Source organism: Leptosomus discolor, chromosome 3 (assembly GCF_034619465.1).
Source record: "Leptosomus discolor isolate bLepDis1 chromosome 3, bLepDis1.hap2, whole genome shotgun sequence".
Classification (NCBI taxonomy): Eukaryota; Metazoa; Chordata; class Aves; order Leptosomiformes; family Leptosomidae; genus Leptosomus; species Leptosomus discolor.
Window position 1 is genome coordinate 85,656,383 of NC_141393.1, and position 12,879 is coordinate 85,669,261.

The 12,879-nt window shown below is 50.6% G+C and overlaps 1 protein-coding gene across 1 annotated transcript in view; it reads right to left on the reverse strand.

Annotated features, from left to right (window-relative positions):
- The window catches only part of AK5 (adenylate kinase 5), an 82,742-nt gene extending 74,564 nt beyond the window's left edge, over positions 1-8,178 (reverse strand). The window contains exons 1-3 of the mRNA XM_086462899.1: positions 8,119-8,178; positions 6,312-6,498; positions 5,194-5,361 (exon numbers count right to left, since the gene is read on the reverse strand). Of these exons, the coding sequence (XP_086319025.1) occupies positions 5,194-5,361; positions 6,312-6,498; positions 8,119-8,178 (415 nt within the window). The remainder of the gene's footprint in view (positions 1-5,193; positions 5,362-6,311; positions 6,499-8,118) is intronic.
- Between the last annotated feature and the right edge of the window lie 4,701 nt (positions 8,179-12,879).

The following is a 12,879-nucleotide window of genomic DNA, read 5'->3' on the forward strand; positions in this document are numbered from 1 at the left end:
CTGTTATGGTGTGAAGAACAGAGAAACTGGAACCCACCATGTAAAAACAGGGAATTGTTTTGATAACAATAAATGTTTAGATACTGAAAAGTGGATGTTACTGAACAGTGTAACAAAGCAAAACCAAGACAAATGTTTTGATATTAATTCCCAACACCAAGCACCTACATTTTGGTGAACTGTGTGTGAGAACATTAAATTTTATTTTGACATACAAAGAATTAAGGTTTATTAAAAATATAATGTACATTTTCTATGAACTTTAAAAAATACAGCAATGCAATGAAAGTAAATGCGAATACAAGAGCTTCTTGTTAGCGATCCTGTAACTCTTTCTTGTATTAGCTGTATTAGTTCCATAAATAGGTTTTAGGCATTTATTTGACTGCAGATGAGCTTTACAGTATTTCCTCATGTATGGCTAGGACAGTCTTGTGTGACCAGGTTCAAACCTGTGCCCAATACCACATGTCAGAGAGCTTCCAGTGGTCCCTGGGAGCAACCTTCTGTGCCCCCCGCGCTGTGATGGGGACCCTCCCCGGCCTTTGGAACGCTGACTGGCACCACCTGAAGAGAATGCCTGGGGAAACTTGTGTATGGTTAGGGTGTTCCCATCCCGGCCCACAGGTTAGTTATATACCCTTGGGGGAAAAAAGGTTTTATCGTTACTCAATTAGTTTAAATAATGCTTAAATCAAGCCAGGGTAAGATAAACGCAAATGTAAGCATTTATCCGTGACATCCAGCTAGTCGATACAGCTGCAGATGTTCATAAAACACAAGCAAAGGAATGAAGACAAACTGTATCTGATCTCTGTACAGTAAGGTCACAACTGAAAAGTATTTTTCCCTCCTCCAGTTCACTCGCTGTTTCTCCCAAAAGGCACCCGCTCTCTCTTCCTTCGGCAGGCTATGCCGGGTTTCGCAGCTGTTCTCCCATTTCAGTTCCTTTAGGTCATCTGGACGGGCCTCGTGTTTTCAGCCTGAACTGCTCCCTTCATGCCAGCCTAGCTGCCCTCTTGGTTAGAATACGGGCTGCTCCCCCTTGGCGGGCAGGCAAGCGTCTGACTGAGGCGCTGGGGGCTGCCTCGCTGAAGTGGGCACAGGGCAGTTCTGCCGACCTGCTGCTGTGGCTCTGCCTGCCCCCCGCGGCGGCACGCTCGGCCCTCCCCGCGACGGGTGCGTTTCCCCAAGCCTTGCGCCGCGTTTCGCTCCCGCGTCCCTCACGTTCTGGGTCGTGGTGTTCGCGCCAGGTCGTTCCGCGTCGGCCATGGTTTGCTACAGGCTCTGGGCGCTCTGGAGCACAGCAGGTTTGGAGCAGCCGAGTCCCGGTGCCCTTTTTCTTACGTGGAAGAGAACAGCAGCGCAAAGCGCAGCTGGTTGCTCGACCATTGCTGCCAGTTTGCACGGAGCAGGTCTTGCCAGGTGAATGGAGAGGGTTATGGCCCGTTACTGGAACGTCTAGTCACTCTGCCTAAAGATTTCCATAGCAACTCTCTCTCTATACTAAGCCTCATACTGCAATCTAACGAGCATAACTTGTAATGTATCTTACATAGGCGTGTGTTTATACCTACCTGTAACGTTTATTACTCTGAATCTACGTGGTTTTATTTACTGGCAATAATCCCAGCTACCGGAAAAAAGGGGCGGTAGATGGTGAATGCACTTTGGAGCAAGGGGTTTATAAAACACAGCGGAGCCAATGCTGTGCTGAACCCTGCTGACAGAAAACCTCCAGGGAAGGAAATTCAGTTTATTTCCCTGGAGACTCCAGACAAGTTTGAAACAGACTATGCTGCACCCCAGAAACAATAAAGATGCAAAACATATGTAGGTAATGGGCAGGAAACTGGAAACGGAAAATTTGACAACAGGGAAAATAGTATCTGCATTCCAGTGGAGATACGAAAGATGCCAGAAAAACAGAAACGTTGCGTGAAAAAACATTGGTCTCTGTAAAACCATAGAATAGCTAAAAAAATCTGTGGAACCAAGTAGACAGACTGTACGCTTCTGTTAGGGAGAGCTTTGCTTTGCCACTGAAGAGAAGCAGGGGGAAAAAGTGCAGTTTGGCACTTCTGTTCCTTCAGCCTGAACTGCAAGTGGAAAAAACCTCAAAGTATTTGTTTTAATGTTCACAAACTTCTCATATATTTTGTTTTTCCTAATCCAAAAATGTCACTTTAGCAAGCTGAGATCATCCATTTACAATCTATGGGGGAAACATTCAGGTAATAAGAGAAAAGTGATGGGACAAAATCACTTCCCACGGCAAATCACTAATTTATTGAACCATGTATCCATTCCTGATCCTTTGATAAATCACAGTAACAAACCGTTCACAAGAAAGTAAAATCAAATCACTTTTGGTTTTCATTCTTTTCACTTATTCTGAGATTATACATTATTCAAAAAAAGCCGATTACTTATTTCTCCGAAGATGCCTAGACTAGGGAACATTTGTTGCATCTAAAACTATGTTTGCTAACTGGTTTCGAGTGAAGGTTTGGATGCCCAAAGAGCTTTATTAAAGCAGCTGGTGTAATCTAGTTTTGTCAACAGAAGCTCAATATTTCAGTTCTGCTTGTGCGATTATAAATTCATGTAATAAGGTTTCCGAAGAGATTTATGATCGTAACATCTAGCTGTGGCCTGGATTCAACAAATCAACGGGCCAGTCACCTGCTGACAGCACTCTCTTTGATCTACCCTTTAAATTTCTATTATAAAAGAAAAACGCATTCTTTTCATATTAACTAGTATTTTTAATTTAAGTGTAGTTAAAAAACCCCACGGAACTCTGGAGCTAATGACACCAGGTAATTCACTTTTTAAGATCTTTGTATTCAGGCCGTATCAGAACGATGTTTGTCAAAAATGCCAGGAAGCACGTTTTTAAACACAGTCTAGTTTCCCGGCGTTATAATGCCTTAGCAACTTAATTTTCCAGGGATTCAGATACGCGCCATCCTGGCTGGTTTCATCTCATTTTTCTAAAATCTGGTCACATACTCGCTTGGCGGCTCTATAGCTTCACATTTCACCAGGAGACTTGTCTGCAGACACCGAAGAACAACAAAAGCCCCACCCCTGTGAGCAAGTTCTCTTCTGCCTTGGAGCTGCCTGGGTGGTTACAAGTGTGACGGCTGTCACGAAGCACAGAAGCTGTAAAACCTTTATGGAAGCATTGAAAAGATCTTGGGCTAAGGCACTGTTAAGGAACAGTTCACCTAACGGGCGAGGCGGACAGGTCTTCAACTTCTTCAACTTCTGTTTGTTCCAGTCCCGTCGACGAACGGACCAGGACCGTCGGAGCCAGGCAGGACAGTCAGTTCTCCCTAGCTGGACTCAAGCACCTAGCTCAGCTGAAGGTCCTCCCGGCATTCTGGGCCAACGGAGAAACGTGCCACCCGCTTTTTTGGTAAAGCATTTGTCTCATGAAACTAACGGTGCACTTTTTTCCTTCTCTCGCTTTCATTCAGTTTATTAGTTATTCTTTCAGTGTGCGTTTTCACATGCTTTCTCAGTAGAAATTTCCTTGATGCAGTGCAAAACTGACACTGGCTGCTCAGCTGCATATAGTATTGTGTTTCCATCGGACCACACTGGAACAGACACAGGCAGACACAGTCTGAAAATAAACCTGAAACAGCCCCTGTGGAATGTCTGCGATGTTCCCTATACAAACAGGGGAAAGAAAAAGCTCTGTAAAATCCGTGGTCTGTTCACGACAGGCTGGCGTTCGAGGGTTTCACTCCAAATGCCCCTGCACTCGGCGCCAGAGGCAAAAGCCGATTTCTCTTTACCTCACCTAGAGTAAACCCTTGTTCATCACTCTGCGGCAGCAGAGCTATGTTGACTTCAATGCCTTGAGAGCCCTCTGCGGTCACTAAAAGGAGCCCGTTTCTTTCCTTTATGAGGAGGAAGACTAGCTAATTAATTAAGGTGAACGAAAGGCATGTGTTACTGCTCCATGTAACGCAAGCTTTATCGTTCAGCGGTGCGTGGAGAGATTTGCATGTCGAGATTTGTAACTCCAAAACAAAAGATTAAGAAAACTCAAATGCCTAAGCAATTCTTTTGGCAGGCCACAAACATCTAGAAAAATGCCTGGTTCCCTGTTTCCAGTATATTCCAACATTGCATTTCCAAGAACTGCAGAGCCTAGAGGACACGCTGATCTTGGAGATCCCACCCTGTAACACAGAGAAGGCGTTGCTCTGCTCTCGTACTGTACTACGTACTATGCTCTGTTAGGGAAGCAATCTCTCTCTTTAATACGAGTAAGGCTTTATAGACTAAAAATGTGATTCTCCATCACCTGGCACCAGTGCTGTAACTACTTAAACAGTCCAGGGAACGAGGGAATTAGGCCTGGCAGTAAATTTCAGCTATCCCAGATGACAAGGAAACTAATTCAAAGCACTTGAATTCAGAAAGGGAATACAACAGGGACTGAGACATCAACGGCAGCTGTTTCTTCACGAGCAGCACGCTTGTCTGAGGCTGGAAGGTGCGAGCTGCCTAGGAAGGGTGCTGAAGAGCACACAAGGAGACCGTGGGCAGAGAGCACCAATGCTAACCGAGCCCTGAAGTCAGCGCAGGAGTCATTCGCCCAACAGGCCCAGGGCTGAACTGATCAATGCGAAGGGCTAGTGACTGTGCACGCACCGGTCAGTTTTCAAGGCTCTAAACGTAGAGGACAGCGGTTCCCTATGACCCTGCTGAGCTGGCCTATCCAGTGTTTTTACACATCCTTTTTTGGGAGCAGCTTAGAGTACATCCACAACCGTGTTTCAGTTCAGACCCAGAGCACACGTTGGAAGAGCACTTTGATTCACACGGTGGAGCTGTCTTGAAGTGCAGGAGCCGGGTTTGGTTTAGGTTAAATTGAACTGGCAGACGTGCTCTGCAAGCAAACCGTGGGCCCTCCGGCTGCTCATAGGCGCCCGGTCTACAGACACGACCACAGGCGCTCGCTGTAACCCCTAAAAAGCTTCCAGCTGGGATGCTGTATCCTCGGCACTAACAGCTCCACGTGCTGAGACCCCCTAATTGGGCTGCACCACTTGCTGTGGCAGAGGGAAAAACTGTATTTAAATACACACAGGCATTCAGTGTACTCACAGTACAAATAAAAAGGCAAAGTAACAAAGGTAAAATCTTGTCAAAATGACTCTGCCTTCCTACCTATGACAAGGATAACTTTTGGTCGAGGTCTGGCAGGATCAAAGACGTCATACTCCTCAATTAGCTCAGCGGTTTCAGAGAGGTCGGTGTCACTTTCTATCGAAAACTGCTGGATTGGAGGGAGTCGGTCATAGCGTCGGTACGGGAAGTTAGAGTTATCAGGCATCACTGTAAAACAGCAAGATAAACTGGGAACTGTGGAAACAGAAAACTCAAAATCTGTTGTGTACACAGATTTAAACAAGTATAATAAAGTATAACTATCTCCTAATTTTACAATATGCTTGCTGTTACTCTACTAAACACTCCTTGCCTCTGTTTAACCGATTAATTAAATCGGAACCATGAGGAGTCGGTTTTCTTCGGTGTTTCCCCACAAGCACGTCCACTTTTCCCTGAATACCTGCCCACAGCACCGCGAGTTCAGCAGCAGCCTCTGAGAAGAAAACCCTCGTGTGGTGCAGGTAACCTGCATTAAGCAGAGCTCTTTTGGTGATGCGTGTTGTACGCAGAGATGGAGTGAGCATTCTTGCTAATTAGTTTAATGAAATGCTGGATGGCAAGGAAGAATAACTATGGCAACTGAAAGATGAGCTAATTACTCTGTTAACATTACCAATAAAATCATTACAGGTATTGGTATGACATTTGCTTAGATTTTATGAGACGCACCTTTTCTAAGAGTTTATAGTTTACATTGTATTTGGTGAATTAGCATATAGCTCCAATACAAATGAGAAAACCAACCCAGTGTAACTGCACTGAAGTCAGTACGTACGTCACTCACACGGACCAACTGAGCATTCAAGCCAAGTGGACCGAGGCCGCTTTGCAGACGTTTTAGGTAGGGTACGGGACGTCTCTCCGCTAACGTGTTACCCGTTTACACGGTGCACACCCATTGCTAGGCTGCAAAGTGATCGCCATCTCCTCTCCTGCACAGCATCCGTTAGGGGAGGAGAAAAACAAATGCCAAAACGCAAGGAAACAGAATCCTTGAGTCCTCTGCCCGAGGAAAATCAGAACGAGGCATGGTCCGCTAAAGAAGCAGCTCAGTGGTGGATGTAAAACCACCTGCAGTACGAGCAACACTATCGTTTTTATACTTAATGCATTACCATTCCTGAAAAAAGACCTCCTGGATTGTCCTCCGTTGAGCGGAGGCAGGGTCTTCTTTTCGGGGCTGACAAAGGTGTCCCATTTCACCTTCTCTGACCCCCCGAGCTCCTTCACTTTCTGCAAACAGCTCTCCAAATATTCGATTGGGTCATCGGGTTTGTAGCACATTAATCCATTCAACAGACTCTGCAACATAAGATTGGAAATACACGCTCTAATCACAGATGCCAGCAAAAACCAAGCGCTTTTACTCTGGATTTTATTTTACGCAGAGAAGCCCTGTGTTCCTCGTCTGTTCGGACTCTCCATTTCAAGCCAACGTGTGAGCACGAGGCCTGCAAAAACCGTACGATTTTGGTTTGCCAGTGTCACACCAATGATTCAGAACAGGGAGCTCGTGGCTGTATCCTTGTATTTGGCTGTTTGCACTGTAATAAAAACTGAAAACACAAAAAAAGTTCCCTCTGTTTTTCTTAGAACTACCACTGGCAACCACACGCAGAGCAATGCATAATCCAGGCAGCCCCAAAAGTCACACGCTCTGCGTGGCCTGTTAGATCACCAAGATGTACCCTGTCCTTAAAGACCAGTGCACCCACAAGGACCTTACCTGTGTTCTTGAGTCAACTCTTACACAAATAACAAAAAAAAGGTTTTTAAAAATCATGAGTACTCAAATATCACCCTGATCAGAACCGGAAAAAACCCGGACCCCAAAGTTCATCGGATGGGCAGTTCCCAGCTGCTGGGGGTCCCTGCCCACGGCGCCAGTGCTGCCCCTCGGACGTGGGCGCTGGCGAGGGGACGCCAGGCTCTCCTCGGGCACACGGTCAGCGATGTGCCTGGGCAAAGCGACACACCAGGCACCAGCTCCCCTCTCCGCAGGACAACTGCACCAGCCTTCCCTCGGCAAGAGATGCCTTCCAGGAGGGCTGCTGTTCCTTGGAGCTCTTCCTAACGTTTGTGCAAATAAACTTGAGGGTCACAGTCGGTATCAGTCATAAACGCGACCAGGTCAGGATCTGAATTTATAAACGGGGATGTCTGTTTCTCCCGCACAGCACCTGTGCCCTTGTTACACCGCTGCACCGACCGCGGCAGCTCACGTTTGGCTTTGCAGAAGGGATGCACCATCTTTTGGAAGGGGCGAGCCGAAGCCCTGAGACTCCGCGGAACAGCCCTCGTGTCTGCGCCGCCTGCTAAACCCCTCCCGTGCTACCCGGGCTGCCGGAACGCTGGCGCGGCCCGCGGCCCCTCGCTCTCAAGCGCCCGAAAACCGTCCAGCTCCGGAGCAGGCCCGGGACGAACCGCCGTGCCCGCGCCCCGGCGGGTGTCGCAAGGGCGGCAGGACGCCCGACCCGGGAAAAAGCCCCCGCACCGCGCGCGGGGCAGCAGCGCTCCGCCGCCGGCACCGGGCACCCCGCGGGAGGCCGGGCAAAGCCCTCCGGGCAGCCGTGGGCTCTCCCTTCTCCCGGGCCGGGGCGGCCCCGGGGAAACGCCGAGCGGCGGCAGCCCCCGCCCCAGCGGGGCAGCGCGGCCCCAGGGCGCTCTGTCCTGCCGCCCGCCGAGGGGCGCGGCTGCCTGCGCGCCCGCGGAGCCCCGGCCAGGCGGGCAGCGGCGGCCGCTCCCTCGCCGGCTCCGCGGCGCCCGGGGCGGGTGGGCGCAGCCCTCCGCGGCGCGGCGCGGCTCCCCGCGCAAGGTACGCGCGCCGCGGCCACTCCGTCCTCCCGGCCCCCGCCAGCGCGCCGCGCGGTCCCGGCGCGGAGCGGCCCCGGCGGGCGGAACGCGCTCCCCCGCCTCGCCTACCTCGAAAAGCTGCGGGATCTCCCTGCGGGCCAGGTACTCCTTGGCCTCGCCGGCGCTCATGCCGCCAGCCGGGGACGGGGCGCGGGCGGGCAGCGCCCAGCACCGCGCTCGGCACCGCGCCGCGCGGCTCGGCGCGGCACCAGAGGGCTCGGCGCGGCTCGGCTCGGCTCGGCGCGGCTTGGCGCGGCACCGGAGGGTTCGGCTCGGCGCGGCGCGGCTCGGCGGTGCAATGCGGGAGGCTCGGCGCGGCTCCGGCGGGCGGGCGGTGCGGGGCGGGGGGAGGAGGGAGGCAGGCTGCCCGCCCCCCGTCCCCGCGGCGCCGAGGCAGCGGGAGCGGCTCTCCCCGGCGCGGAGGAAGGGCGTGCGGGAGCGGCGAGGGGCTGTGCCCGGGGGCGGCGAGGACGGGCTGCCCCGGCCGCGGGGGGGAGCCCGCCGCTCCGGGAGGCGCCGTCCGCCGAGGCCGCCCCGGGGGGGAGCCGCCCGCTGCACCGCGGCCTCTACCCTGGGCAGCGCCTGCGGCGTCCCGAAGCGAGGCGTCCGGCAGGCTTTGGGCTGGCGAAAGACCGGGGGCTGCGGCCACGGGTCGCGGGAAGAGCCCTGAAGGCGTCCCTGCCCAAGCTGCTGCTCCGGGGGCAGCGCTGGGGTCGGACCGGGCTGCTCAGGGCTTTGTCTGGCCTCGTCTTGCAAACCCTGCGAGGACGGAGGCTGCGTGGCCTCCCCGGGCAGCCTGCGCCCGGCTGGCCTCGGGGGGAGAGGGGGGTTCTTCTGGCCGGGCCCCTGGTGTGCCTCTTGCCCCCCTGCACCGCCGTGAGGAGCCTGGCTCCGTCTTTGCGGCACCTCCTTCCATGTGGTGTCCCTCAGCCTGCCACGGGCTGAACAAGACCGGGTGCCCCAAGGCCTCTTCGAGGGCAAGCGCTCTCATCCCTGACCATCTTTGTGGCTCTGCTCACCCCAGTTTATCCATACCCCACTTTTACTGGGGAGCCCCAACGGGGTGTGTTATTCTGGGTGTGCTCTGAGGAGTACAAAGTAGGGAGTGGCTTCTGTGACACTCGGTGGCATGCTGGAAGTCAGAGCAGATTATTGCAGCTGCTTAATTGTCCTCTGTCAACTCTGGTGTTCCATTTAGACTTTAATTTTGTTGGTTATCTTTTCTCACACAACATCGGCGTAGTTTCCCTGATGCACACCCTCACAGAAGTAGGTTACATCAGTGCAAGCATCTGAACAACAGTGAGCAACTGCTTTCTGTATCTCAGTGTTTTTTCGACATAGAGTCTTCCCAGGAGTCTTATAAGGAGCTTCTCCCCTTGTATGTGGTGTGTGGATTGCCATCAGTTTGACAAGCTTCTCCCTTTTAGCCACGTGCCCAGTTCTGCTGCTTTTGCAGTTAAACTGCTCTCCTTCCCCTGCCCTGCCTCCAGCTTTTTGTGTCCACTGTTCTCCTGGAGAGGCTTCCAGTCCTTGCTCATTCCCCGAACTGCTAAACGCTGCCCTGGGGGCAGCCCCATGGTCTTCTCACAAACAGCACCAGAAGGTTTTCCAGGTCATCCACCTACTCCCAGCAGCTTCCACTTGAAGGGCAGCCCCTAACATCCCGTCACAGCCGTGGATCAATGGATGGCTGTTCTCCACCTCAGCTGAGGTATCTCTGGAAAGCAGTTTGGATCAGACAGCGTAAGCTCCTCTCCAGCTCAGTTTTCTGTGAACCCAGTGGTGTCCTCACAGGGAAGCTGTGGTAATGTCCCCGAATTGGCCCTCCTCCTCCATTTAAGGAAGACCGTAGCCTTGGCTGGAGAGGGTCATCAGCCTTCGTCCGCAGCCTTTCTCATCCTCCCATGGACTCTGGGCGTGGCTTTAACTCTCCTTTCTCTTGCTAAGCTTTTGATACATCCATATGTGAGCTCATTGAACCGCACAGAGTCTTAATTTTGAGTGAGTGAAAACCAGGGTAGGCTCCAATGTCCTAACCAAAAGATATATCATTGCTTTTAAAAGACCTTAAATGAAGCTTGACAAGAAGAAGACTGAGTGAAATTAGTTATTTTCCTAAAATAAGATCTTTCCTAAGGCGTGCTAATGGAAGATGCCGTTATATTTAGGAAGACAGAGCTGTGGGTTTGGTATTTTGTGGTTTTAATTTCTTTTTTTTTTTAGTTCATGCAAAGAAAACCAGCTGTATTATCATTGTCTCAGACAAACTCCATTTATAGGCTTTCCGCATACACATTTTTATGTATGCAACTCTTATGGGTAAATTAGTATCTCATCTGATGTCCTGGATTGATAGAGAAAGATATTTCCTTTCACATACTTTCCATGGCATCTTCCTCAGGAATGTGAAAAATTTTTGTGCAAGGTCTTGTCCGAGATGTTTGGTTTTACTGTGGGCTCCCAGGCATTATGCTCAGTTGGATAATGCTAACAGAATATAAAAGTTCTGACTGTTCTTCCGTAAAACGATTATCGTAATGCACATCTAAGTTGTTGTTCAAAAAAAAGAGTGATTTCAAGCTAATCTGATTTTTGTTGCACAAAATCAAATTCTACATTGCAGAAATTACCACCTCAGAAAAAGTACAGCCATTTAGGAAATCTGTCAGACTGCACGTGTGGAACATATCTGGAAAGGATATTTGCGGATCTGATGGGGTGGTACACAGAATCACAGAGTCACACAGAATGGTAGGAGCTGGCAGGGATCTCTGGAGATAATCTGGTCTAACTCCCCTGCCAAAGCAGGTCAGCCTAGAGCAGGTCACACAGGAGCGCCTCCAGATGGGTTCTGAATGTCTCCAGGGAAGGAGACCCCACAGCCTCCCTGGGAAGCCTGTTCCAGTGCTCTGCCACCCTTCTTCTAGAGGTGATTTGTTAGGCGTTGGCCTTCGGCGGAATTCCGAAACGGGGTCACAGGCGGGTGCTTCGTGAAGGCTCTGCAGAGCATCGGCAGCGACAGGTTACGAGTGTAGTGACCCAGTGGGGTTACGGGTCACGTCCGGGTGCGGGAGGCGCGGGGGCAGCTGTCAGAAGGGTGGCTGTGTGTCGTTTAACAGCATCTGGTCAAGATGGACGGGAACGAAGGGTCTCGCTGCCTTAGGAAATAATGGGACGCAGAAAGAGCCTCAAGAGATGGGAGCGTGGGTCTGCACTGCAGAGCACTGCCCCTTCCCCAGGGTACGGGCAGCTCCTCATGGCACTGCGGGGAGGCTGAAGGATCCCTGGTTGTACTGCCACTCCCCGCCTCTTCTGGAGGGGAAGAAGCTACGGTAGAAAGAATAACATTTTGCTATCAAAGTGATAGCATTCCTGGAAATTAATCTTGAAAACTGATGGCTCCTCCACCATTGGGCCGATTCCATTCTCATTCTCGTTGGTTCCTCCAGCAATTCCACAAAGCTGAACTAAGAAATTAGTATGGGGTCAGCTGGAATATGCTGTTCTGGGCCTTCTCCTCTTCTCGGTAAAACCGATCACCTAACGCCCACAGCCTTCAAAGCTTGATTAGGTCCTTTCTTTTCAAAAAGCACTTCAGAATCCCCCAGTGTTTCATAAGAGTCTTCCAGGTTTTTGTCCCGTGCCTGTTGAGCACTGGAGGCTGGCGTTTCTCACGTACGCTGCTGCTCTGCTAGCTGTCTGTATTCAGCCAGCACTGATGTCCTTGGGCTGATGCACTTACACAGGCTGGCGCAAGATATGTGGACAGTTGGCATTGATAAAGTCTGTAAGCAGAACAACTACGTGTAGCCTGTTTAGTAGAATACACTGAATTATATCCTTCTGATCCAGAAGTAACATGCATTTTAATGTAAATGCAGAACTTATTTGCAGGCCTGCATTGTGCCTAGTGTGGTGTAAATTAATCCAAGGTTGCTAAAATGATCTTTTCATTTTAATCAGAAACCTGTTTCTGAACTCTTTTGCTATGTGTTGTTAACTTTCTTTAAAACCTGCTGTTCTCCTCCCCTTTTGTTTCCGCTTAGCTAAACCTTTTTTTTTTTATTTTCTACTGATATCTAAACAGGTTACTTACAAGAATTGAATCACTGATTGAAAGGTAGTGAAAAAGCTACCTAGAAAAATCCAGTCTCTGGATCTAATTTTCACTGATTCCCAGAACTGCCATTTTATGTGACTTTTGAGGACACCAAGATGAATAAAAGCTGGGAGGGAAGGAAGAAGGTTGTGCCACTTAAAAGCTTGAGGATGCATATTTCAAGCTGCTGAGAAAAAAAAAAAAACACTTAAAAAATGCTATGATCAAGTCACTCTTTAACCTCTGTCTTGATAAACTAAATAGCTGTAGCTTTTGTTTTGCAGTTGCAGTGTACTCGTTGTTGTGACCCTGCCCTGAGCTCTTCCCCATTCACCAAAGGCATCTCCAGTGAAGGCAGCAGACAGGACACACCGTTCCAGAACGGGTCCTGCTGGGGTTCAGCCTGCCTGGGACATCCTCACAGCCTCGTTCGGGCTCCTCGGGCCGACGGGCTGAGCTTGTGCACGGCCTTGGTGTGGCAGCGGGTTCACCTTCAGCCAGCAGACTCCCAGCAGCCCTGCTCGCTGCTCTCTTTTCTCACATCGATTCCACCTGCTCTTTGTGCCCCGATGTAACTTCAGATACTTGTGTGCAGCCAATTTACCAGGAAATCGGCATGCTCAGCGCCAGTGAGCTGTCCCCTCTGTGAGTTACCGCTTCCCTCGTCTCTGTTAGCTGCCGGTGGCACCAGGGATTTTCTTTTCTTTTTGGTGATCAGTGAAACTGTT